The sequence below is a fragment of the Dermacentor andersoni genome, chromosome 1, assembly GCF_023375885.2.
Source record: "Dermacentor andersoni chromosome 1, qqDerAnde1_hic_scaffold, whole genome shotgun sequence".
Classification (NCBI taxonomy): Eukaryota; Metazoa; Arthropoda; class Arachnida; order Ixodida; family Ixodidae; genus Dermacentor; species Dermacentor andersoni.
In genome coordinates, this window is record NC_092814.1 from 246,416,296 (window position 1) to 246,443,593 (window position 27,298).

At 46.5% G+C, this 27,298-nt stretch overlaps 1 protein-coding gene across 5 annotated transcripts in view; it reads right to left on the bottom strand.

Moving 5' to 3' along the window:
- Positions 1–6,099: 6,099 nt before the first annotated feature.
- Positions 6,100–27,298, bottom strand: part of LOC126547914 (tachykinin-like peptides receptor 99D) — a 915,613-nt gene continuing 894,414 nt past the window's right edge. For all 5 annotated transcript variants that reach the window (XM_072284127.1, XM_055063611.2, XM_055063614.1 and 2 more), the window contains 2 exons: positions 16,766–16,962; positions 6,100–7,275 (listed from right to left, as the gene is read on the bottom strand). In XM_072284127.1, coding sequence (XP_072140228.1) covers positions 7,032–7,275; positions 16,766–16,962 — 441 coding nt within the window. In that variant the 3' untranslated portion in view covers positions 6,100–7,031. The remainder of the gene's footprint in view (positions 7,276–16,765; positions 16,963–27,298) is intronic.

The window sequence follows — 27,298 nt, forward strand, 5'->3', positions numbered from 1 at the left end:
CATCAAAGTTAAGACCCCAGTAAAGTCAGAATAAGGTATACGTGAATGCAGAGCAACCATTTCCACGTATGGTGGCGAAGCATTGGTTCACATAGTATACCAGCTTTGCATACATTTGCATAAAGCAGCTCTATAGAAACGCTGATTTCTTTATACTTTAGAATGTTTCCTTATATGGGACAGGTAATACCACGCCATACGATAAGGGAACCAATAAAGGATATTCGTTTGAGAAAACGATCATAAACAGGAAATAATGTACCCGCTGCCATTTGCTTGTATGCACAACTACAATGACGGTATCGAACTCGTTGATTTACCTTTATTTTTGGAACCTTGTAGGGCAAACCAAAACTGGCGATGTTATTAAAATGGCATCATTCACCTTCTGTAGAATGTGCACGTTACTTTGCGCCTCCATAAAAAAAAAAGAAAAAGAAAAGAGAACCATTTTTATCGCCTGCTACACTTGTCAGATACTCCACGATGGCGACGCGGTCCAGCTCCGCATGCCTTGTCAGCAAACGCAGACTATCGAAAGATGCCAGTACATGCACAACTTTTGCTTACATGAAAGCTTAGCGAAACAGAGAGAGGAATTGCAGCTCATGAAATGAAATTAGGCTACGCGAACGTTGCACGGCCTACGCGGAAGCGACTACGCATTGCCATAAAATGGAGAAACACGTCGGAAGGACTGCGGGAGATTAGACATATTTGAGGTAGTTGCATGGTAGCTATGCGAGCCTGTGATTTGAGGAAAAGCAGGCTTTGCGGGCTCCTAGACAGGTCGACCCGCGCACCACACGCGTTGGAACTTAACTTGTAACGCTGTTCCCCCGAGCTACATTATACTAGAGCAAAGCGACGGCCAGGTAAGAATGCGGTTGCGCTACGCTTAAGAAAATTGAGACTATAGGAGAAGCCGTACGCAATGCCCTTTTCCCCCAAGCATTCACCATGCCTATCTTAAGATAAGGACGGGAAGCAAGAACAAGGCAAGCTTGCTCAAACGAGCTACGCGCATTTTCGTGTCGGATCTGTTGGTCGAAGCTGCGTATTTATTGTCAGCAATGATTTCGGTTAAAACTCCACTCACAACGCACCAAGTCATCCTCTGTGGACTGCAGTGACCGCAGCAATGCCCGCGATGCGAAACTTCCTCAAAAATAGCATAGAAAGCGTTACTAACACCATGCAACAGTGTGGAAGCCAGAGATGTCATGACGGGGTCCACACCTCGCTCGTAAGAGAGGTTCTTAATCAGTTTACGTCTTGGCTATCGCATCGTTGGCCATTGTCGATGGACCAGCGTTACTATACGGGCGGCTGTTGTTTGTAAGCACACGTGCGTTATTGAAAATAGGTCAGCGAGGAGCCGGCTATACAGCAATCAATAGGGGTGTGCGAATAGTGATATTTGAGACCGGATCGACAAAGAATCGAATACGAATCGAACAGTGCCAGAAGCGAATCGAATCAAACAGTTTTCGAATAATTTTCGCATAACCAACAGCCATTATCACAATTAATACCATACCATGTCCACATCCTAGTATCCCTAAAGTTAAAAAGTTTCTGTCATTAGATAGTACGCGTTGAATCGTTCTTATTCCAAACACAAATGTAACATTATGAGCCAAGAAGTAGTTTCTTCGCACGTACAGGATTCTTCAGAGAGTGGCAATGATCGATCTATAACCTGTAAAACATGATTATCTAGGTTATCATGTTTATGTCTATACTATGACCAGGGGGGTGAAAATTTACCTTACTTTTGCTCCAGTTTCATGTTCAGTTGAACGCAGTTGACGTTTAGAAATATTCGAAAAGTATTCGAAAAAATGATCGCATTTACGAATACTGACTGTTCGATTCGAAGACCGAGTCGAATAGGAGACTATTCGATTCGGTATTCGAAACATTCAAATTTCCGCACACCCCTAGATATCACTAATACTATATCCTTGCGGCATAGAAACATGAAAAAAAAAAAAAAAAACAAGGCACAAAGGAACAGACGCTAAATAAACGAGGTGCGTACTGCAATTCCAGGTTAAAAGCGGGCACCAATGTCTATGTGCCATGGCCAGTCGTTAACCTCTCTTACATATGAGTGTGACAGTGTGGATTATAAATCAAACGTGGGTAAAATTATATTAGTTGATATAATGAGGCAGAAATAGAGCTGGTCAGGTAACACAATGCCTAGTAAAGATAGCAGGTGGTCTATTTAGTTCAATGGGCGCCAAGGCAAGGGAGAGCTGGAGAGGGCTGCAGAGCATTAGATCGAGTGACGACCACAGGAATTCACCTTCCAGGTGTATGGATGAGTTGGGCTAACGCTTGACAGGGATAATCGAAGAACACCGTCTAGCTTACGTCAGCTGTAGTTTCTATAACGATGTGCGGTATTAGTGAGACAACTCGTAGTTCGTTTGAGCATGCGAGCCCGTGCAACTTTGGTGTCGCTTCAAGTTATTAGCTCACAAAACATGGCTTTTAGTTTTGACCTCGTTTGCAGATTGCTCAAAACCTTTATGCCTTTGTTGTACTGTATTCAAGGTGCGTCCTTCAAGTATTCTGTAAAATTTCTACGCAAAAGTCAAAGTGCTTTATCGCATCAAATACACACGCATACATGCGACGCCTCCTTCAGAGCATGGGGATGAGCGGGTGCGCCGTTTGCCAGCGGTACAGCTTTATATTGACCGAGAACACTGACAAGTGTACAACGCTGCGCGTAACGAGGAGGGTTCTATAAAACATCTTTATAAAAGCTCAAACATAGCGTAGAGAACAAAGTTTCTGGAAACGAGAAAAAAAGAAGTGCCCATGTTGGGTTACAAAAAACAACTGGCCGCAGGTGGGGCAAGCGTGCGTGACAAGCTCTTGCCAATTGCAACGCACGCGTAATGAGAACACGTGGGCTCGTGCCCCACCTGCTGCCAGTTGTTTTTTCATCCACTTTAATTTACATTAATTTATCATTGCTTTAATTCAATTAAGGAGTACAAGCAATTTCCCCTATGCTGCCCTTGGTGTCTTTCTCGGCTTCTTATGACTATATATATATATGGTTGCTCTTTTAGGTTCTCCCATCCCCTCTCTACCACGTGACCGGATTGACTCACATACACTTCTTTACACTTTGACCCACATAAGGCTCACGCATAAAAAAAAAAACATATGCAAAAGAGCGCACTTAGCAGAGAATGATTTTCACTCGAGTTCAATAGCAGTGCATTGAGTTTCGTCACACACTTTAACTTTCATTTCTAGCCACGAAGTTAATCTTAGATTCATAATATTTGTCGAGCTCACCATTGCCTAGCGCTCACGATCTCAAACAGCGTACTCATACCGTGGTCCACACGCAGATTGCCAGAAAGAGTTTTTGCAACACAGAAGCACTTCTATACGAAACATGACTGGATAGAGCCTTATTCTTCATCTGAGACGAACGCGCTTTAAGAAGTGCGACGGGTCTGTGTACATAGTCAAAACGCGCCCATTACCTCTATCAGCAGGAACATTAAGTGAATTAACGGACCCTTATAACGACACGCGACAACGCTTTTTAAGGTGTAAATGATTCTACAAGCTGCAAGCAAACAGTTGTTTAGCGTTTAACAGGTTAGATGGCCTCACAATTTCTCAATGTGCCCATCAATTCTTCCCTGATTACGTTTTTTCTTGCTTCCTATTTGTTGTGAAGCTGACAGGAAATGAAGCAGCCGAGGGACGCAGTACCTGAACGGCTCGACAGTTGACAATTTGCGACGAAATAGAACTAAGAGAGGACAAATGTCACGGTAGGTAACTATAAAGGCAGCCCTCGCCAAATACGCAAAATGTTATGGTTTTAGTTTCCGTGCATTAACTGAGCAGTGTCGTAGTTTCGCCCCCCCCCCCCCCCCCCCCCCCGTCGCAAAAACTTCGCTACGGCAACTTGACAAAAATTTTTTTTTTCATCAGTCTGTGGCGCAGGTCTATAGTCTATAGCATGGCTTAATGACTTCATGCGTTACGTTGCTGACGAGGCTTGACGGAGTACTGCCGCACATTCGACATTGTAAGCGCGCTAGGTACGGTTTCGCAGAGCTCGTGTAACGGACGCATACGCAACCACGGGAAACGCTATTGCTTTTGCCTTCTTTTCAGTGCTTATGGGCGCCTGCCACGCTTGCCCAACCGAGAAAAATTGAGCTTACCGATTGGAGTTAACGCCCAAAAGCGCAGAGGGACTATGGGAGATTCTTTATTCGACGGCTGCTGATCATTTTGACTACTTGGGGTTCTTTGACGTAAACCCAAAGCTCGCTGTACAAGTGCTTTTCAGCGAACGGCACTTAGAGCAAATGGGCGGATAATGCTCCTATAGTTCGTCACGCTATGGCTCACGCGGCGTGAAGCGAAAAAAAAAAAAAAAGGGACCTTATCTGATAGTGCGTATACATTTGCGATATATATTTTTTATTTGGGGCATAACTGGCGAAAACAATACTGTAATTGCAGCTGCCGTTTGGATTAGAGCTAACAATGTAACGTACCCAACGTTCAACCCAAATGCTTTAAGATTCTGATACCAATCGTGTCATAACAAGCCATAACAAAATAGAGCGAGTCACGCGTTGCTAGTTGAAGGCCAATTTGATAGAATAAAGGCGCAGTAAAACACCGTACAAGCGATATAAAACTAAGTCTAATGACTTTCCACACAGAGGATCTGACAAACGCAGAGAGGAGAAAAGGTAGAAAAATGAAAGAAATATATAATTGCGAGAGTATATTCCTGGAACGCACATGCAATCGCACTATAGTGTCTTGCGGGACAAGAAACTGATTGAGATAGGTAAAGGAAAGACAGGGAGGTTTATCAGCGTATGTTTGGCTACTGTATTCGGGAAAGGGGAAAAACGATGAGTAATGTCCATACCACCGCACAAGACAGTCACTAACAAGGCATACTGGTGGTTATGAGGCGTATACGCACGATGAAATGCAGTGGTTCTGGTATGGACTAACAGCAGAGTGAGGCATTTGAATGCGTGAAGGAAAGAGCTAGTAACGGTGCGATAACTACTGACCTAAACAGACACTTTCATTGGGAGTGTGCAGAAACACACACACACGCACACACACACACACACACACACACACACACACACACACACACACACACACACACACACACACACACACACACACACACACACACACACGCACGCACACACGCACACACGCACACACGCACACACACACACACACACACACACACACACACACGAATATTTGCTTCTTTTTAACTTTGATAATACAGTCATTTTAGTTTGCTAGCACATGTGTTAAATACGCGCACTATTCGCAGTGGCTTCTTAGGACTAATTTCTTTCTTTTTTAAAATCAAACCTTCGCTACGACGCTCCAACAAGCAGCAACATTTCAGAACGATCTAAGTTGAAATTATATGTCGTTATAGCACACGCCTTTTGCAAGCACTGAAACAAAAAGTGCAAAGCAAACATGGGGTTTATGCGAATGGTATAGGCGTACGCCGTATAATTAGGTTTGATGACCTCAAGAACGCTGCGTGGCATCAGATGGTAAAAAGTATTTGCTTAGAAAATACTAAATAAAAGAACAAGAATCCGGCATTTCGACGTTTCGTGAGTGCCTTAGCACTTGTGTTCTCGCACAGCTGAAAGTGAGCCCAATATTATGAGCGTTGACGACTGAAGAAAACGCGCAGCGAAACCGTTATACCATTAGGATGATGGCAGCCCCGCCTTTTGTGGAAGCTTGGTAGTTTTCAAACACATTCTATGGTCGAAAACGCACCTTGATTTTAGGGAAGTAATGTGCTTATATTGGAGGAAATGCGGAAGCTTCTACCCCATAATAATTATTTTCTTTTTGCGGTCGACGTCGAAAATGCGAACACTATTGAACAAGAACCATCGCTTTTAGAGCACATAATTTGCCTGCACAAATGTTCCTAGCACGAAATTATTGCCCGTGCTGCTCCTACGTGTAACTCTTCGTATCGTCGTTCGTATATGAGCTGCTGCGTTGCACCAAATGAAACGAATCAACATCCTGATTTCGCAGTCCGTTTAATGCGTACCGTGCATTCCGTGGGGTTTGTTACTTGGGGACACATTATTGAACATCTTCGGGAAACGCTCGAAAAAATGCATTACATTTTCCTTATGGGTAACGGACAACAATGAAACAGGAAGTTCACACAGCGACACCATTAGCACAACAGCCGAGCCGACACATCAGCACAACAGCTTCTCGCGCCCGTGGCTTGTTCACGATCGCCGCCATTCGCCGACTCTGGCGTACGCCACGAACGGACACCGTCATGTCCCGCATGTACAGAGACCGGCCGGTGTTTCCCTTGCCGCGCAACGTTGCTTCTCCACCTTGCCATTGGTAAGTACTTATGACATCATAACGCAGGTAGGAGGTAACGAACAGGCAACTTCAACACCGCCAAAAATATTTGCAGGAAAGTATGATAGTTTAATAGTTTTGCTTCCCTTATTCTGCTTTTTGTTCTCGCTATGCGCAGCCGACGCCAGCCACGGCGTCTTTCCTATCTCAAGCAAGAATGAGGTCGGAACGTCCTTTCCTGACGTCCTCGGCGCTGTGGCCTGCGTCGTCAAAATCCGACGTCACAGGACCTCTGCTTCAGGTCGGTTCGGTCATTCTTATATGCCCTCGGACCTATCTGCCGCAAAGCAGCCCCACGGGAGTAAAGTGCAACGAGAGCGACGAAACTAGCGATTGAATAATAAAGAAGACGAAGAAAAGAAAACTGGGGGATTGATTCGGACAGGTGCCCGACGCAGTGGTGGAACAGACCCCCCCCCCCCCTCGTGTTCGCGCGTTAAAGTCGAGCGCTTTGTGCGCGACCGAGCAGTGTTTTGCGGTGGGGGGTGTTCGCCGCGGACTCAGATGGCGTGCGCCGCCGCACTGGCGTGCGGGCCGAGCCGGGCCGACCGGGCCGGCGGCAGCATTCGTCACACGTCCGAGCCGCAGCCCCTGAACTTTGCCGGGCCGGCGCTGGTCAGGTTTCCTGCGCTCATGGTTTCAGTGAGCGTGTGCAGCGGGACGGCCGTGGCGGTCCCGTTGAACGTGACCCGAGTGTCGGCGTACGGCTCCGAGCACGAGTAGCGCGTGGCCGCCATGTGCTGACGCAGCTGCGCGGTCTCCTTGTCGCTGAAGGCCAGGCAACAGAACACACGCTTGAAGCCCTCGCGGAACCTGCAGGAACGCAAAGGCTCGGTCAGGTCTGCCCCGCGGCTGACCATCTCTCTCTATCAGGCATCTGTTCGAGTACACGGGGCACTGTACCACTTTTCCGTCCACATACCCCGAGGAACACGTGTCATATGCGAAAGAACAAAACGATTTAGTCACCGCACAGGGGTGACGGCCCCTTCTGTTTACTTAGAAAGTTATCCTCCGATACATTTTTGTCGCTGGTACGTCCCTTAAGCATTATACCAGGCAGATTTTTCCGTTAGGCCGCCTTGCCTTTCACCCGAAGCTGCCGAGTAAAGGTTTGCGAGTGGTGACACGTCCTAGAATAGCCGGCATTTCTTCAATCAAATACTTCGTTGTACAAACAATCACGTCCACAAGCCGAAACGAAAGAACACACACGACTCTTTGTGACGCTGCCTGGTTTTTCAGTGACTGAATTATGCATGCAGCGAGCTTTACCGTTTGACGAAACATTTTTTTCAACAGCTGGTGCGAAGCAACCATGTAACAATTTAGCGCAATCATGGCTTCCTTTATTTTTAAGTACAGGTGTGAGGAAAGCACTGGACAATTGAAATGGCACTGGTAGACATGATTCTCAAGAACCGGCTAAAATGGTTGGGCTGAGAATATAATGTCAGAAAAAGAAAGAAAGAAAAGGAAATGGATACACAGAATGAAGAAAAAGTACAAACAAGCCTATTTTCTTTTTTATACTGTGTGTCGTCTTTTAGGCAAAAAGACGGCCAGATGCAGGCAGACACGACAATAAGCGGACGGGTGCATCTCCGCGTACGCGCGACTCGGGGCTTCTCGGTAAGCGCTGAAACCTTTCTTTTGCTTCCTTTCTGTTCGCACACGTTTTTAAGTGCTGTTCAATTTCGCCGAGAATATATCGTGTACTAAGGCGCGTTCATGGCCGCATGCGGACGTGAGATTCCGGAACCACGATGTAAGGACCATTGAGAATTGACACTATATCGTGCAACCTATGGCGATCAGCAAAACCCACCGATGGCGGTTAAATCAAGGAATCTCTTAGGCAAGATAGATTTACGAAAAAGGCCGTAGATATACACTACTTACATACCTTGCGCATACTTTCTAGTGACAACGCTAGAAGATATAACGCCTGTACAAATTCATAACATCTGTACATGCCGCGATGACGATAAAAAAAGCGAGAGTTTTTCCTTTGTAAGCCTACATACAGAGACATTTGCTTATAGAGATTTCGCAAACGTATTCGGGGAACCTAATGCGTGAATAGATGCTAGCACTGTACACTCCGTAACACTACAATTGTTCAAGAATTTATCCGCAGCAACTTACGAGGTGCGCTGCCGAAAAGGGCTTTCTTTGATGATGCAAAATTTCCGCACAGAAGGAACAAAGAAAAGTGACGAGAAGGCTTTACAGTATTCACGCAAAAAATTGGAAAAAGCACGCAGCGACACTACTTGTAAAGGTAACGGACAGATTTTCATCATGTCAGAACGGTCGTATTTGCGTCCATTCCTTTCGTCTACATTTGCGCTTATTCGTTCTTGCGTATTCCCGTTTGCCATGTAAATCAAGGGATCTCTTAGGTCATTTACACGGGTCATGTAAATGGGTCATGTAAATGAAGGGATCTCTTAGGCACGTAAGGCCCTCTGGGCTGGACTTCTCCGCGATAAGGTAGCCTCGCCGCCTACAGGATTATCTCACTGAGCTATGTCGGATACTCGGTTGCCACAGTCGGAAGTTTGAATCCTCGTATAGATTTTTTTTTAATCTCAGAATAGTGAGCTCGAATTTCCCCTCCTCCAATGAAATACATCTCCAGGCTTGGAGTGGCGCCTGACACCACAAAAGATGCCGAGAGCGAGTGGGGCTTTACTAATCCAGGTACAACCAAATTAGGAAGGCCCACTAAGCTTCAACAAAGACACTCCCTCACCAGAACAGGCATTGACCTTCCTGATGGTGCAGTATTCGGCCACTACCTCCCTGATGATTCCTACAATTAACCCATGGCACCCAGTCCCCAGCAGCTGCGGAGCACTTGACCAGAGCGGCGGTCAGACCCGTAATGCAGCAGAGAGTGCTAAGAATATCTGGACCCGGACAGGCCGCTAATAGAAACTGACCCTGTCAACCTTTAACACCCGAACTCTGTCGAGTGGGGCTAGCTTAGCAGGACTCTTTGAGGAACTATCAGACATTGTTTAGGACATCATCGGCCTTAGTGAGATTAGAAGAACTGGTGAGGCTTATACATTGCTGACTAACGGCCATGTCCTCTGTTATAGAGGTCTCCCAGATAAGTAGCAATACGGGGTAGGATTCCTAATCTATAAGGGCATAGCGGGCAACAGTAGCGAATTCTACAGCATTAATGAGAGGGCAGCAGTAGTCGTAATCAAACTTAATAGTCGTAATCAAACTTAATAAGAGGTATAGATTAAAGGTAGTACAAGCCTACGCTCCAACATCCAGTCGCGATGATGATGAACTAGATCAGTTTTATGAAGATGTTGAATTAGCGATGAGAAAAGTGCACACTCAGTATACTGTTGTAATGGGCGACTTCAATGTAAAAGTGGGGGAAACGCAGGCTGGTGAACAAGCAATTGGCAACTACGGCGTCGATTCTAGGAACGCTAGGGGAGAGATGCTGGTAGAATTCGCAGAAAGGAATAAGCTTCAAATAATGAACACCTTCTCATGGAAACGTAGCAACAGAAAGTGTACCTGGACCAGCCCTAATGGAGAAACAAGAAATGAAATTGGTTTCATACTTTCTGCCGATACCAGCATAGTGCAGGAGGTAGAAGCGTTAGGTAGGGTAAAGTGCAGTGATAATATGTTAGTGAGGGCTAGGATTCACCTCAATTTGAATAGAGAAACAACAAAATTGGTCAACCTAGAGGCAGCAAGGATAAAAGCAGACAAATCCAGGCTGGTACTTGTAAACAAATATGCAGCCTAAGAACAGACAGATGAAGATGACATAGCGCTAATGGATGAAACCGTGACTAGGGTGGCTTCAGAGGCAGCAATAGAAGTGGGAGGCAAAGCACCAAGGCAACTAGTAGGAAAGCTCTTCCGAGTAACAAAGGACCTAATAAAGAAACGACAAAGAATGAAAGCGTCCAACTCAAGAGATAAGAAAAAATTCGAGGAACTGTCAAAACTGATCAACAAGGCGAAAATAAGTGATATTCAAAATTATAACGTGAAAAAGACTGCAGAAGCAATGAGAAATGAATTAGTAAAATGGATTAGTAAAATGTTTGCATTCTTCCAGTTTTCTGGGACCCTTGAAGTCGATAGACACTTAGTATAGAGAGCCGCCAGTTTTTCAAACATTATGTCTCCTCCATCTTTGATTAAATCGACTGTTATTCCATCTTCTCCTGCAGCTTTTCCCTGTTTCATGTCTTGCAAGGTCCTTCTGAACTCATCCCTAGTTATAGGAGTCTCTGCAGCCTGTTCATTACTGCTTCGAATTGAGGTATCCTGACTCCTCTGGGCATACTGTACAGGTCAGTACAGCATTAAAACTTCTTTCTGGGCGAGTTGGTGCATACTTGACATAAAAATTGTTACAGCGCAAACACATGCAACCACAAAGTATCAAGGACGGGGCACAAGCGCTGACTGTCAACTAAGTTTTATTGACGGAATACGGATACCTTATATAAGGGGAAAGGCAGAAGTGAAGGGGGTAGGGAGTGATACAATCGGGGAAAATGACATTGCGCATCGCTGAACGAACGTGCCGGCAGACAACGGAATCAGGCGCAGGAAAACAAGAGAAAACTAGAAAAAAGTAAAAAAGTATAAAAAAAGGCGATGGATACTAACATACAATCAAATCAGTAAGCGGTCGCTTCCAAAAACTGAAGCTCTGCAGCAAAAAGCGATACAGAGGGGGTGCTTACGCGCTTGCTGCCATATTTGTGTATGTGAAACCCGCGCCGTCGCGTCTGCACTCTTACCGAGGATCTTCGTCTCTCCCAATCCAGCCTCGCAACCTGTGCATGCTATTACGTGCGCAACCAAATGTGCGTACTTGTCCTTTAAGTTACTTAAATTTCGGGCATGTTCCCCCAAGCGTTCATTAATGCAGCGGCCGGTTTGGCCGACATAAGCCTTTCCACTCTTTAAGGGAATGGCGTATACCACTCATGTGGAACACTTGATGAATGGCTTCTCATGTTTTAGCTGACAACCTCTTTTTTTTCGAGTTGCAGATGCGTGGGCATAACTGTGTCAGCTTGTTGGGTGGCGAAAAAACAACGGACCATGCCTATTGGCTACCTTCTTGAGACTGTGTGAAGTCTTGTGCAGGTACGGCACAACCAAAGGCTTGTCGGTCATCCGACGGTCATCTTTTCTTCGTGTTCCTAGTTTTAGCTTCTGAAGGAGGGTCTCAGACACAGCAACCAAGACCGAATAGGGGAACCCCGCCGTAAAAAGTCGGCTGGCCTGATTCTCAAAACATTTCTGCATTAGGTGCGGGCACGACTTCTGAAGAGACGATTCCAAACAGTGCGACGCTATAGCTCTCTTTACAGTTTTGGAATGCGCTGAATCATACGGTAACAGATCTTTTTTTGCGCTAGGGAAATAGCCCCAGCAAACGTGCTTTTCATGAAAGGTTAGTCTAAGGTCTAAAAGCTGTAAAACATCTGCGTCAGGTAGTTCATGGGTAAAATTGAGCCCAAGTCCATGCTTGTCAAATGCGTTTAAAATTTCACCTACTGTAGATAGGTAGGTGAAGGCCGTCTGCTTTTTTAAAAGCACTAAAAAATCATCGGCGTACCTAAGAACCTTTAAAACAAACCCCCTCAAAAAGACCTATCTAAAGGTTTATCTACTTTTGCTAAAAATATGTCACAAAGAATTGGGGCCACGCAGGACCCAATGCAGATACCGTTGCGCTGCAAAAAAGGCAGGTTGTCATAAACAATAAAAGTAGATCTCAGATAAAACTGCAATAACGATATAAAATTATCCACTAACTGATTATTCTGTGCCTCAAGATCAGCTTTTGTTGGCTGTTAGGGAATGCGTAGAAGCAAACGGCGAAGTGTCATATAGGAATTCAACAGGCTTGTCCCAGAAAACTGGAAGAATGCAAACATTTTACTAATCCACAAAAAGGGAGACATTAAAGAATTGAAAAATTATAGGCCCATTAGTTTACTCCCAGTATTATATAAAATATTCACCAAGATAGTTTGCAATAGAGTAAGGTGAACAGTGGACTTGAGTCAACCAAAGGAACATGCTGGCTTCAGGAAGGGATACCCTACAATGAATCACATCCATGCCATTAATCAGGTAATCGAGAAATCCGCAGAGTACAATAAGCCTGTCTGTATCATAGAGTTTCCTACAAAAATAACTAGAGGGCACTCTGGCGCTGCAGTGGTTGCACCACCATGGGAATTATGGGAAGTACATGGATTTTCCTCACCTTCGTGCTTGTGGATTCATACGTTCTTGTGGCTTTGTATATTACGCTATATCAATCTTATTGTCGTAAATTTCAGCGCAATCTATGCTCTTCGAAGTGCAGAAGACGCCGAGAACACGCACAATTGCTATTAATTCCAACGATTGAGCTTGTCCAGGTGGCCAAATCGAAACGCGCCAAGCGTCTCAAGGCACTGGCATGCACGCGATAAATTCATAAGGGCGTTTCGTTCGCTTGTCGATGCATGCGTCCGTAGCTTAATGGTTTCAATATCAGGCTTGTGTGCTAGAGTTCCTGTGTTCGAATCCTGTCGTCGGACAATTTTAATGATGTTTATTTAATCACTTATTACGCAATACACTGTTGAAAACGACGAGTTTACAAAGTCACAAAGTCTAGGCAAATCCATGTACTTCCCAAGCTGGCTCGACCGCTCACATTGCAGCTCCCGTAGACACTAGCGCCAGAGTTCCCTCTAGTAATTTTTGTAGGAAGCTCTATGGTCTGTATGGCTTTCGTATAAATTAGGAAAAAAAGCATTTGATTCAATAGAGAAACCAGCAGTCATAGAGGCATTACGTAATCAAGGAGTACAGGCCGCTTACGTAAATATCGTGGAAAATATCTACAGAGATTCCACACTTACCTTAATCCTACACAAAAAAGTAGGAAGATACCTATAAAAAAAGGGGTCAGACAAGGAGACACAATCTCTTCAACGCTATTCACTGCGTGCTTGAAAGAAACTGGGAAGGCTTAGGAGTTTATGATCGACGGTGAATAAGCAACCTTCGGTTTGCAGGTGACATTGTCCTCTTCAGCAACACTGGAGACGACTCACAACAAATGATTGATGACCTTAACAGAAAGAGTATTAACAGCGGGGTTGAAGGTTAATATGCCGAAGACAAACATAATCATGCATAGCCGGGCAAGGAAATAAGAGTTCACGACCGCCAGTCAGCCTCTAGAGTCTGTGAAGAAGTACGAGTACGTTTACCTAGGTCACTTACTCACAGGGAACCTCGATCATGCGAAGTAAATTCACAGAAGAATAAAAATGGGTTGGAGCGCATACGGCAGACATTGTCAGCTCCTGACTGGAAGCTTTACCATTATCACTGAAAACGAAGGCGTACAATTAGTGCATTTTACCGGTGCTGACATATGGGACAGAAACTTGGAGACTGAGAAAGAAGCTTGAGAACAAGTAAAGGACCGCGCAAAGAGCGATGAAGAATGCTAGGCATAACGTTAAGAGACAGAAATAGAGCGGTTACGATCAGAGAGGAAACGGCTATAGCCGATATTCTGATTGACATTAAGAGGTAAAAAATGGAGCTACGCAGGTCATGTAATGCGCAGGTTAGATAACCGATGGACCATTAGGGTTACAGAATGGGTGCCAAGAAAGCGTAGTTGAGGACGGCAGAACACTAAGTGGGGCGATTAAATTAGGAAATTCGCGGGCGCTAGTTGGAATCAGTTGGCGCAGGACAGGAGTAATTGGAGATCGGAGGGAGAGGCTTTCGTCCTGCAGTGTACATAAAATAGGCTGCTGCTGCTGCTGGTCATGATGATGATGATGGTGATGTCGTCTTTTAGTGCTATGTTTAGAAACATCATCCAATCTTGGTGGGCTTGATGAATATGTTGGGAATATTTTCCTTCCGGCTGCCAAACTTCTTTTGTAAATGGAAAGCAGTCGCACAAGGAAACACACAACATGCTTGTAACATACAAAAGTACGGCAAAAGATAACTGAGGAATGTGATGCGTAAAGCAGGAAGTGAGCCTGCTATAGCCGTCTATCATACTGAGTGTACAAACAATATAGACTAATGAACTAAGAAGGCACAGTTATTTCCACTAGATGTATAAAAACAGGTGTGGATGTGTGCATGGAAGCATGCAAGGTGCTTGAGCTAACATAAGCATTTTATTGCTGAAAAATATATTTAAAGACAGCGCACTGCAGCTGTTGCAATTACGTATTTAAATATGGAGAGAGGGAAATAATTTGCACGACAGGTCACAATAATAAATTAGATAATTAGGGCTTTCAGTTAATAAGCCTTTAAGCATCCTTTTTTTGGGCATATGCTTATGTTGTAGATATTCATCAAGTGATCCACTGTTTAAAACGCCCCAAAGCAGCGAAAGAAATATGAGAGACACTAAAGGAGGAGAGGATGCTGCAGATTTATTTTGGAGCTCGGCAGGCGAGCATTTTTTTATTTTTTTGCATTTCGCCCTAATGGGACTACCGTAACCAGCAATCGAACCCACCTCCTTGTGCCGTGCAACAGAACAGCGTGGTCACAGTGAGCCACTGCGGCGGACGTATGTTACAGAGCGAAACACCTGTCCAAGGCCGTTGTGCCTTGTAAAAAATTCCAGCTGGAATGGGCGTAACGATTCCCGTTTAGTAAGCTAGCTGGCAGCGAACTTCATTTCAGGGAACAGCGAATGCGTTGATGACGGCACGATATTATTTAGCCAGCTTCATGGTAATGCCAGCGTGCTTCATCGTATTCAATAGTGTTCGATTTCTGGGTATCACAATGGACCGCAGGCTAGAATGTCGTCAGGCAGTTGACAATATTGCTACGCCATCGTCACACAGGATTAATTTCCTTCTGCGCGTAGCTGGTATATACGCTGGGGCAACCACCCCACGTCTATGCTATGGTTACATTCAGCGTTGGTTACCAGTAGGATACTTTACCAGATTCCTGTACTGTCGCGATCGGTCAGCCAGTACGAGCACCTAGAAGCAATGCACAGGAAAGGTATTCGACCATGTCTAGGAGTTCCTCAGCCAGCTTCGAAAAAAAAGGTGTACGAAGCTGAGCCATGCCCACTCTAGATTCAGGCGTCTCAGGCTCTCTTGAGTCAATTGCTATGATAAATGAATCTTCCCTCCGCAAAGCCTTTTTTAGAACGTATCGGTGCCAGGAAACATTCACATTGCGCTGCTTGCGAGAGAAAGGCAAAAGATAGACCCATCCTGGGCATTTGAAGATATTACCTGCAGCTTACGCGTACCGAGACTGCATTGAAAGACCACTCTTTCATCTGTAGAAGCAAAGTTCCTCGTTCTGGGGCACTTGACTATAGTTACCAGAATAACCTCCAGGCGTACACAGATGGTTCCCTCAAAGCGGACGCAGAGCGCTGCGCTTTGTATACCATCTTTGAGAGGTACACAGTCTGGCCGGTTGGACCACATGACCTCATCAACAGTTGTCAATGTTGTGGCTGCTAAAGCTAAAGATTCTGCCGGCACGAGATATCGTACTCCTCACGGACTCGAAGGCGGTGTTGCAACAACCCTGTTTTGGTTTAGCGTTAAAGAGCCCCTTACCAAGCCCCATAGCAAATTTTGGTTATGCGTTGGAAATTGTTACGTGTCCTCTTGGAAGCGTTCTTCTACGAATATTTTTCAAATCGGCTCATTAATAGCCGAGATAGAAATATTTCAGTGCCGCGAAGCCATGATTTCAGCAGGCGAGCTCCACTGCCAAGCGAGACACTCTCGCCACTCGCCCCGTCTAGCCTCCGCAAGCGAAATTCCTTCCCCGCGCTCTCGCGTCACGCATACGTGGCGGGCCTCGTCTTCATTTTCTTTCTTCTCGTTTTTTCGTGCCGCGGTGCACTTCCGTTGTTCCAACTGCTGCTTTGTTTGACTTTCCCGTTTTGTGTTTTTCGACGTGACACCCCAGGGGAAGGGTTCAGTGGTCCAGTAATGCGTTTGTGTAACCCGCTTTCGAAAATTATGCTGTTCGTTATTAGTTTTATGCTTTTATTTAAAAAAAATATTACGGAAACGTATTATCATATGCATGTATACTGACGCTGCACTGCATTTATGAATTGAAATACAGCGCATGCACTCGCTGGCGTATATAACAAACCCAGGTTCTTCGTTAAGCTGTTAGGCTAACGTTTGACCCCTGTATCCCTTTGGAACGTTTGGCTAGAAAGTAAGGTTGCACTGAACTGTCTCGAATGTACCTGCTGTTCATCCAGCAGTAGATGATGGGGTTGTACATGGAGTTGGACATGGCGAGCCAGTAGATGGCCAGGTAGACATGCTGGATGTAGTCAGACTGAGTGATCTCCGGGTGGTGGTGCGTGGCCAGGAAGTACACGTGGTACGGCAGCCAGCACACGGCGAAAATTACCACCACCACGATCATCATCTTCACAATCTGCAAGAGGTGAGCGAGGGAAAAATAAGTGGGCATATGATAAGAAAAAAAGTGCACAGCGGAATCTCACAGAAAGCGGGAAGAGAACGTCACAAATAATTGGTGTGCCGGACAAGCGAAATCTGCCGATGCGTAAGACCTACGGGCACTGGTTGTAGGCAAGCATTGGTCGTAAAAGGAGAAATTATTTGTGTCCAAAAATCGGCGCATTCAGAAAAGCGCATTGAGAATGGCCGCACAACGAGATACTGTACTGCGACGGTATATATGCGTGGTTTACAGTGAATACACGCCTGCTTATTACGTACTTATATCTTTAAGAGCAAGTTTTCTCGTTAAACAAGCGTGAGCAATAAGGAGAAGTAAAAGAAGGAAAATAAGAAGCAGGATAAACTCATTGAATTCATTTTGAAGCAAGCGATATTCGTGACGAGCGAAATTGAACCTTGCATGGGAATATGTGCCAATTTGCGTCAGCAATGGAAAGTTAGTTTTCTTAAGTACTTTTATGTTTCGCATGAAGTCTTTGAGCTGTTATGGCCCCTTGAAAGCGAATCCGGGCATCCCTCTCCGTATTCCCTCCGCTTCCCCTTCAACGGGGCACAATAAAACTGTCGCTCAAGCGTACTGCTTTCTGCATGCTGTCCGGGTGAGTATAGCATATTGAAGATGCATAGCGGCGACATATAATGCACACTAAACCACCTAAAGATAACGGGCCAAGTGTGAGTTTCGAACACGTCCGAGCGCTTTGTGCACAAAGCTTGATCATGTTTACGTAAAAAGGCTGTCTATTTTTCGTGCAATGGCGACAGAAATTTGTCGCCGCGAGTTCATTTCCGCTGAGCCGCGCCCAAACCTTTCCCCCTGCCACATTTTTTTTCCCTGGTGAGATTGCGTCCCTGAGGCGTACACTGAACAACCCAATCGCGTATGTCACGCGGGAAAACGCTCTCCGAATGTAAAGCAGCCGGGAAAACGCTGTTCAGACTCATTGTTTCCGCTTCGCTTGAGATGTCCTCAAGACTCAGTGGTCGCCGACTGAGTTCAAAGGAACAAAGCGCGTGCGAAAAAAGAAATGAGGAGGCGCGGAAGAATGGAGGCAACTCGAAATGGGCCGTGCACAGTATGGATACAACAAAATGAAAAATAAGTCGATAAAATAACACCAAGAAAAAAAAAATGTCAGCCGGTGTCACGCACTTACGGACAGCTTGTCAGGTTGTCAGTGACGGAAAGTGTACACGGTGGAAGAAAAGAAGAGGCGAGCCACAACACGGCACGGGTGCACTCATCACTATGCGCATACGTTCTCTGCTTCGAAGACGGGCGCGCGAGCGAGAGAGAGCTGGAGCACGGCTGCACGGGGCGCCACTTGCAGTATAGGCTTTGTCCGCTGACACGTGCCCGGGGTGCGCGCCGCCGTCCCAGCACCTGTAGACGCCGTATCGATGAGGGAAACAAGGCACGGCAAGTGCGCTTCCAAAGTTTGAAGTCAGCCTGTAATGGCCCGTGCGGAATCGGCTTGCGCGCCGCGCCGCGTCTCCCGCCCTCGGGGAGGCAGTGTGCCGACGCTGTGTGCCCGAGGGAGCGCCAAGTCCGTGGCGAAATTTTCGCTCTTGACTGGCGAAGTCTAGCGGGCCTGACGCGTTCGAGTGCTTCCGCTGTCGGCAGCTTCAGAACTTAAATTTCACTAATGCTGCTGGGCGCGGAAAATAATGCCGCGTCTGAACATCGCTCGTCTTTCAGAATCACGGCATCAGCCTGGCAGTCCCCTTTGTGATCCGTATGGAAACGGCGGAGCGTTCAATGTCCTTCAACACGCATGAAGCTGAGATGGATTTCGGCTGACATGCGTCGAGCTGTAGGATTAACTAGCTATTCCCTAAGCTACAGCATCATTCAGCATTTCGTTGAGGTGCCCTTCAAGGCTGAAATAGGGTTTTAGGGGAGACGAATACCGAATTTTAGCGACAATAAATAAGTAGCCAGCATACGTAATTTCAATTCAGTCATTCATACCTCAATTGCAGCTACGGCTACATATCTCTTCTGTTTGAAGCCTCTCGATTGAAATTTGGTTATGAATGCTTCACGGCAATGCTTTGAAGTTTCTCGCGGTTGTAGGAAATGCACTCGATGCTGTTGAAAACAATTTTTTGATTAGAACAAATTGGACAGTTTAACAGGTTGAGTTAAAGCAATGCAAGATGAGGGGGACGAAAGAAAGAGAAAAGGCACGTATGTGATCAAGAAATGCGTCTGTTTGGCTATCCTACGCAAAGCAACGCTAGAGGAGAGTTATACCAGAATATAGTACGTAATATAGCAATGCATTTCGCGAAATAAGCGATAGCCTTTAGCACTGTGACTGTCTTAAAAGGTTACGTGTTTGGCCCAGTTGGCGAGAGACACACACTCATTCGCTTCGCTCCGGTCTTCAACGTGATGGTGCAAGCTTGAACGTATGCTCTGGATGAGATCATCGCTGAAGTGAACAAGCGAGAGAGTGGGTTTGGCCTAATACTTGGATCACCTGCCACACTGGTCCAGCTCTCCTGAAAAGCAAAAAAGTTTCCATGCCGCTCACTACGCGCAGGCGGTGAGCTACTGCGTGATATATATACTTAGCTGGCGGATATTAGAGCAAATAACCTCGTAGAACTGTCGTGTGAAGAAAACGAGCGAGAAGACACCGTAAGCACTAAGTTTGAAGGCCCGAACACTTGGTTAATAATGTTTGTTCTCTGACTGCTTGACCATCCCGTTGTTATCGTTTAATTGCAAAGTTTCATCCGATCAGTTTATTTACATTTCAGGTAACACACCTACAAGCGCTGCTTATTCACGCGTCGTACAAAGCGTAAAGTAAGTTGTTTGAATATGGAACTAGGTTATGACGCAGTCGGATTTGACGAATGTTATGACACCGATTCTGCATTTCGTTTTCGTTTCGCCTCCCGGACTAAGCGCTTTCCGGCGGTGATACCGTCACGCTGTGCGGCGCTTGACAGCAATCAAAGACGTCCACGCGTGACGGCAACGCCATGATAAATGAGCGGAGAAAGTGTTTCGCGTGGTCAAAGATGAGCCAGAGAGATTTTGTTGCGTATTTTCTCTTGAATTTCTGAAGCAATAGTTTGCACGTGCATGCCTGCATGCGTGCGTGCGTCCGGAGCAGTTTCGTGCGCATGACGTGACAGCTGAGCCGTGCAGACATTGGCCTTGCGATGCTGCTGCTGCCGCCTGTGACGTGTGAGCGGCACAAGTCGCGCTTTTCTTTCTTTTCCTTCTTTTCCTTCTTTCTTGACTGCAATATACTACACTGTCGACTAATCTTAAGTTCTTCAGTTTTGCAAAGGGAATGCCAAATCGAAAAAAAGGTGGGTTATATTATTTTTTAACTATCGCGCGTTAGTCAATTCTGTGCCGAGAACCGCCATCAGCGTTGCGTACGCGGTATCCCAAGAAAGAGGGACACACGGGAAGAAAAGTAGCGAATAATAGCCACTACCAATCCGACGACCCTGTATTTGAGCATCTAGGCAAACGAGGCGAGCGGAGACGTTTACTGCGCGCGTGCCTGCAGCGCTGTCGCAAGACGCGCAAGTCGCTGCGGCCACAGCGCGCGCTAAGTGGCGGATGCGTCGGAGGCTGGCGTGGACGACGGCCGGAGCAGGTGGCGCCCATTGTTTGCGCGGTGTGCCACGAGGAGCAGCCCTGGGCGCTGCGGGACGAGGGTTCGGCACCGAGTTGAGATGCAGGCCGCCGCCTCGGCCGCAGCCGAACCCAGAGGCGAACGGGGTCACGTCCCCCGGGGCCGCCGCCACCAGCATTCCGCGGCGCCGAAGAACAACGCCACCGGCGCTAAATGGCTCGGCGGTAATAGGGCGGCTCTCGGCCACGCGCGCCTTGCTCGCACGCTTTTACGCCAGTGTGCATTTCTAGCCGCATTCTTTCTTCTTCCGCCCCGTTCTGCATTACACCTCTCGCCTGCCGCACTTTCCGGCGCCGAGCCCGACAGCGGGTACTTCTCCGGTTTCGGAAATCAGGAGTCGTAGCAGACTCCCCCAGCACCGACCGGCTCCGCTCTCGCCTTCTGTTTCTCTTTTGTTCTCCCCAAACTTTCGGTGCAAAGGCCCGTTGCTTGATATAGGGTGAGGCACAAATTCTATTCCGGGTGCACGCGAGAGTGAAAAACAGAGCGCCGCTCGATGTCTCCCATTCAGAGGGGAGTTCTTTCGATCGCCAGGCGGCACTCCGCATGCGCTTGACGCTGTCTGCACAGTCCTGATTTCTGCGCGAGCTGCGGAAATCAAGATGGGCTACGCAAGCAGGAAACCGAAATGCGAGGAACAGAAAGAAAAAGGAAAGAGGAAACTAAGGTCACCGTCTACAAGCGTACAGGCCCGGTAACTTATATATATATATATATATATATATATATATATATATAATGCAGACTGTGCGTGTGTGTGTGCGTGAGTGTGCGCGCGCGCGACATTTTAGCAAGTATAAATTTGGACATATTTGCGAGTATACCCATGAATTATAAGGAGTTGTTCGACGGCCTTCTCTCTTCTACCATATGATCACACAAACATGTTATGGTAATCATCATTTCAACGCGCACCGGGTGAGAATGTGTAATAGCGCTTTCCATTCAGAGACGGGATAGCAAAGCTCAGTCGCAGCGAGACTAGGTTTCAGAGATGGACAGACAGCTGCGTTGAGAGGTTTTGTATTTCTATTTAGCATGCCTTGCTTCGTGATGCGCCAACCCAACAGACCTCTTTCTTTTCCTTTGTTTGACAAAAGCGTTGGCCGTGCATGGGTATTTCTCATGCGCGTATAAAAGGCACCTTAGCTAAAGGGGTCGTCGCCGGCAACGGCCACTGCCATTGCTGCCGTCATACTTCATTGACGGGAAGATCCAACCGTCTTCGTTTTCGAGAGAATGATTGTGAATCACTCGGGTCTCGCTCAATAATTGTACGCGAGCAGAGTGAGGCATTGCTTAACTTAAAGGCGGCCTTAGAGTCACTTAACAAGACCTCTTCCGTAAGTAATTTATCGATTGACTATCTAAATGGGGAAATTAAAAAAAGCAAATATCAAAGGTAAGAACGTTAACCCGAGAACTTTACGAGGGGAAAAAATAGAATATAGAAATGAAAACATAAAGAAAGAAGGGCTGTTTAAATTAAGTTTTCAGCCCAACATCAAGTGCGACCAGCTTGTCACCCTGAGTCCGAGCACGTATCGAGAAACTTTTCAGTGCTTTCTGTTAACACGGAAAACGTAATTCCTTTGCAGATTTATTTTTCTTGTTGCCAAGAGACTTGTGGTGGAAAATAAGGTGTAACCTAGTTTGTAACTCCCCAGACCACGTTATCAAAAAAGAAAACGTAGTTAATACTAATAGCAAAATAAATATCTAACAGGAAACTGCGTCATCTTAATATAGTTTACAATTACGAGTTGCCTGCGCCCATGGTCTGGCGAAACAATAAACCGTAAGTAAAGAGAAAGTGTAAATTAGGGTCTGTATTCACAAAACGTCTTTTTCATAAGAACGGAAGAAATATCGTCTCACAAGGGCATGCTGCTGCTGAAACCTTTATGACAGGGGATTGGTTGAACACAGTCGCTCGTGGCGAGAAAAGCCTTGTACCACGCTGTTTTCAAGAACCCCGTCGCCACAAGTGCTGCTTCTCCCACGCGGCTCCCGCTCCCTTACTGACGTGCCGAGTAGCAACCACAGGGTGGCCAGTAGGAATCTGACGAGGATAGGAATTGCGAGCGCGCACGGCAATCTTTAAAACTGCGGGAGAACTGCGCAACTCTCCGTGGCACCGTTAGATGCATACGGCCAAGGTAGACGATGCAACTTTTGATCAGACACGTACATCTAAAACAGTCGCGAGAGCTTCCCGTAAAGGAACATCGGATGACTGAAGTTAGTTCTTACGAAAGAAAATAGCACGGACTCTCCCATTCTAGCTTTTTGGGCGTAAAACCGCATCCATTACTTTTACTACAAATTACCGGGACGTTTGTAGCACTATATCGTGCTTTTATTTTCGGCTATTGGAAGGGATATTTCGGTCCATGGTACGAACGGTGCAGGCTGAAATGTCTGCGTGAAAGCACGCCGGTAGTCGTGTCCTGTCGGCCGCCAGCCGTAAAAGAAGGCATTCGGAGAAAGTACCTCTCTTGTTTTCGCGGATATATACCGCTGCTCTGGAAAGGACAGAAAGGAGGACGAAATTAAATTCCGCTTTGTTCTGGAGCGAATATAAAGAACCGGCATTTCTGGACACAGACAGTCCGAGCCCCAGAACAAGACACGGAAAAGCGGCCGAGGTTCCTGAATTGTTCATCAGGAAGTCAGCAAAGAGCTCTGAATTCTCGAGAGGGGGGCCACCGAGCCTTAAGGACCGACTCTCGCGAGCCGCGGCCCTCTTCCCCCTCCCGCTCGCAGCGAGCGGTTTTGGAAGATGAGACTAGCGGAGCCCAATGAGAATCATCAGGCAGAGACACCGGAGAAGGCCATGCCAAGCCGCTCCGTGAGCGCCGGCCGCTGCGCGCTCTTCCTTATCGCAGAGACGGCGGTTCCCCTTCGGGACTCGGCGAGGCGAGCGTCCCGACAGCGCGCTGGGGCGCGATCACGCGAGCGTCGCCGGGGGCGGACTGGCGCGGCAACCGTTTTACGGGCTCCTCGCTGATTGTGCCGAAACAACGCCCTGTCGCCGGGCGAGCGGGCCTACCGTGGTCCCTCCACGCGAACAAGAGCGGGGACAAACAAAAAGGAGGTGTACAGGGGGAAAGACCCGAGGAGCCGGCGGGGCATTTTTGTCCCCGGAGGCATAAGTATGTTTCGGTGTGGAAATTGCGCCTTCTGAACCTTTCGATGGTGTGCGAGAAACGTAAGGGAGAGAAACGACTAAGGACACAAGGTGAACAGATCGAATGAGACAAACATCAAAACAACAGCAGTAACAACAACAAATACGAAGTGGAAGCAAGGGAAGGGTGTAGAACACAATAAAGGAGTGGAATGGGAGGCCACTGCGCTGAGAATCTGTAAGCGAACTTCTCCACGTGGATGGGAATGCCGCAGCTATGGGGGGGGCACAGATTGCGCTCGAAACGGGATTAAAGTGTTGCCCGCCCTTGCGAGACCGTCGCAGACTACTCCGCGCACGGCTGCTCCGCGCACTCTCCGATATAGGCATGTGGAGAAACTCGCCTTTGGGTGTTGAGAACGTGGCTGTTCCTCTCTGGAACAAAACAGAGCTACCAATTTTTGCTACGACGCTTTCGCAAGAGCAACGAACAAAATGATGAATAGGTGGGCTAGTTGTCAATGGATTATAATAAAACTTCGAGCGCTAAAGGCACACAGGACGAAGAAAAAGAAACACGCACCCGACGCGCGTATGCTGTGTGCCTCTTTCTTGACGTCCTGTGTGGTTTTAGCGCTCGAAGTTTTTATATTAATGCAACGAACAAGTACCCACACATTTTAGTGCGGTGCGTTTATGCGCTAGACAGCACACTGTCTAGCGCAGTGTGCTGACACCCGAATAGCGGTTAGCAGTGCTGCGAGAGAGGAAAGTGCAAAGACTGGAACTATTTACATATGTACACCATCATGGATGCAAACAGTTTATTTTATCTTGCCTTCTGATAAAAAAGAACAAAAAATAATAATTCTTGACAATTTAGACTTTTCTCGTCAACCACAACCCTTTGCTCAAGCGGCACTTGCACGAAGAGCCGACTAATGTTACACTAATGTCTAAAAGTAGCCGAAGTGCATTTATCAGCACAAGCAATGACCTAATTGAGGGACAAAAAATTCAATGGTGATTTAGCGGTAAATTACGTCGCATCTCTTTGAGGTACTGGATTCCATGATTTGAACCTCGTTCACCACATTCCGAAGTGTTGTTCCGGAGCTCACTAGACACATGTCCTGCCTCTTCGAGGAGCGCAGTGCAACTGACGTTGGCCGGAAGCAGACCACCGTCAGTTGCACTATATATATATATATATATATATATATATATATATCATCATCATCATCATCATCATCAGCCTAGTTACGCCCACTGCAGGGCAAAGGCCTCTCCCATACTTCTCCAACTACCCCGGTCATGTACTAATTGTGGCCATGTTGTCCCTGCAAACGTCTTAATGTCATCTGCCCACCTAACTCTCTGCCGCCCCCTGCTACGCTTCCCTTCTCTTGGAATCCAGTCCGTAGCTCTTAGTGACCATCGGTTATCTTCCCTCCTCATTACATGTCCGGCCCATGCCCATTTCTTTTTCTTGATTTCAACTAAGATGTCGTTTACCCGCGTTTGTTGCCTCACCCAATCTGCTCTTTTCTTATCCCTTAACGTTACACCCATCATTCTTCTTTCCATAGCTCGTTGCGTCGTTCTCAATTTCAGCAGAACCCTTTTCGTAAGCCTCCAGGTTTCTGCCCCATATGTGAGTACTGGTAACACACAGCTGTTGTACACTTTCCTTTTGAGGGATAGTGGCAACCTACTGTTCATGATTTGAGAATGCCTGCCAAACGCACCCCAACCCATTCTTATTCTTCTGGTTATTTCAGTCTCATGATCCGGATCCGTGGTCACTACCTGCCCTAAGTAGATGTATTCCCTTACCACTTCCAGTGTTTCGCTACCTATCGTAAACTGCTGTTCTCTTCCGAGACTGTTAAACAGTACTTTAGTTTTCTGCAGATTAATTTTCAGACCCACCCTTCTGCTTTGCCTCTCCAGGTCAGTGAGCATGCATTGCAATTGGTCTCCTGAGTTACTAAGCAAGGCAATATCATCAGCGAATCGCAAGTTGCTAAGGTATTCTCCATCGACTTTTATCCCCAATTCTTCCCACTCCAGGCCTCTGAATACCTCCTGTAAACATGCTGTGAATAGCATTGGAGATATCGTATCTCCCTGTCTGACGCCTTTCTTTATAGGGATTTTGTTGCTTTCTTTGTGGAGGACTACGGTGGCTGTGGAGCCGCTATAGATATCTTCCAGTATTTTTACATATGGCTCATCTACACCCTGATTCCGTAATGCCTCCATGACTGCTGAGGTTTCGACTGAATCAAACGCTTTCTCGTAATCAATGAAAGCTATATATAAGGGTTGGTTATATTCTGCACATTTCTCTATCACTTGATTGATAGTGTGAATATGGTCTATTGTTGAGTAGCCTTTAAGGAATCCTGCCTGGTCCTTTGGCTGACAGAAGTCTAAGGTGTTCCTGATTCTATGTGCGATTACCTTAGTAAATACTTTGTAGGCAACGGACAGTAAGCTGATCGGTCTATAATTTTTCAAGTCTTTGGCGTCCCCTTTCTTATGGATTAGGATTATGTTAGCGTTCTTCCAAGATTCCGGTACGCTCGAGGTTATGAGGCATTGCGTATACAGGGTGGCCAGTTTCTCTAGAACAATCTGACCACCATCCTTCAACAAATCTGCTGTTACCTGATCCTCCCCAGCTGCCTTCCCCTTTTGCATAGCTCCTAAGGCTTTCTTTACTTCTTCTGGCGTTACCTGTGGGATTTCGAATTCCTCTAGGCTATTCTCTCTTCCACTATCGTCGTGGGTGCCACTGGTACTGTATAAATCTCTATAGAACTCCTCAGCCACTTGAACTATCTCGTCCATATTAGTAACGATATTGCCGGCTTTGTCTCTTAACGCACACATCTGATTCTTGCCTATTCCTAGTTTCTTCTTCACTGTTTTTAGGCTTCCTCCGTTCCTGAGAGCCTGTTCAATTCTATCCATATTATAGTTCCTGATGTCCGCTGTCTTACGCTTGTTGATTAACTTAGAAAGTTCTGCCAGTTCTATTCTAGCTGTAGGATTAGAGGCTTTCATACATTGGCGTTTCTTGATCAGATCTTTCGTCTCCTGCGATAGCTTACTGGTTTCCTGTCTAACGGCGTTACCACCGACTTCTATTGCGCACTCCTTAATGATGCCCATGAGATTGTCGTTCATTGCTTCAACACTAAGGTCCTCTTCCTGAGTTAAAGCCGAATACCTGTTCTGTAGTTTGATCCGGAATTCCTCTAGTTTCCCTCTTACCGCTAACTCATTGATTGGCTTCTTGTGTACCAGTTTCTTTCGTTCCCTCCTCAAGTCTAGGCTAATTCGAGTTCTTACCATCCTGTGGTCACTGCAGCGTACCTTGCCGAGCACGTCTACATCTTGAATGATGCCAGGGTTCGCGCAGAGTATGAAGTCGATTTCATTTCTAGTCTCACCATTCGGGCTCCTCCACGTCCACTTTC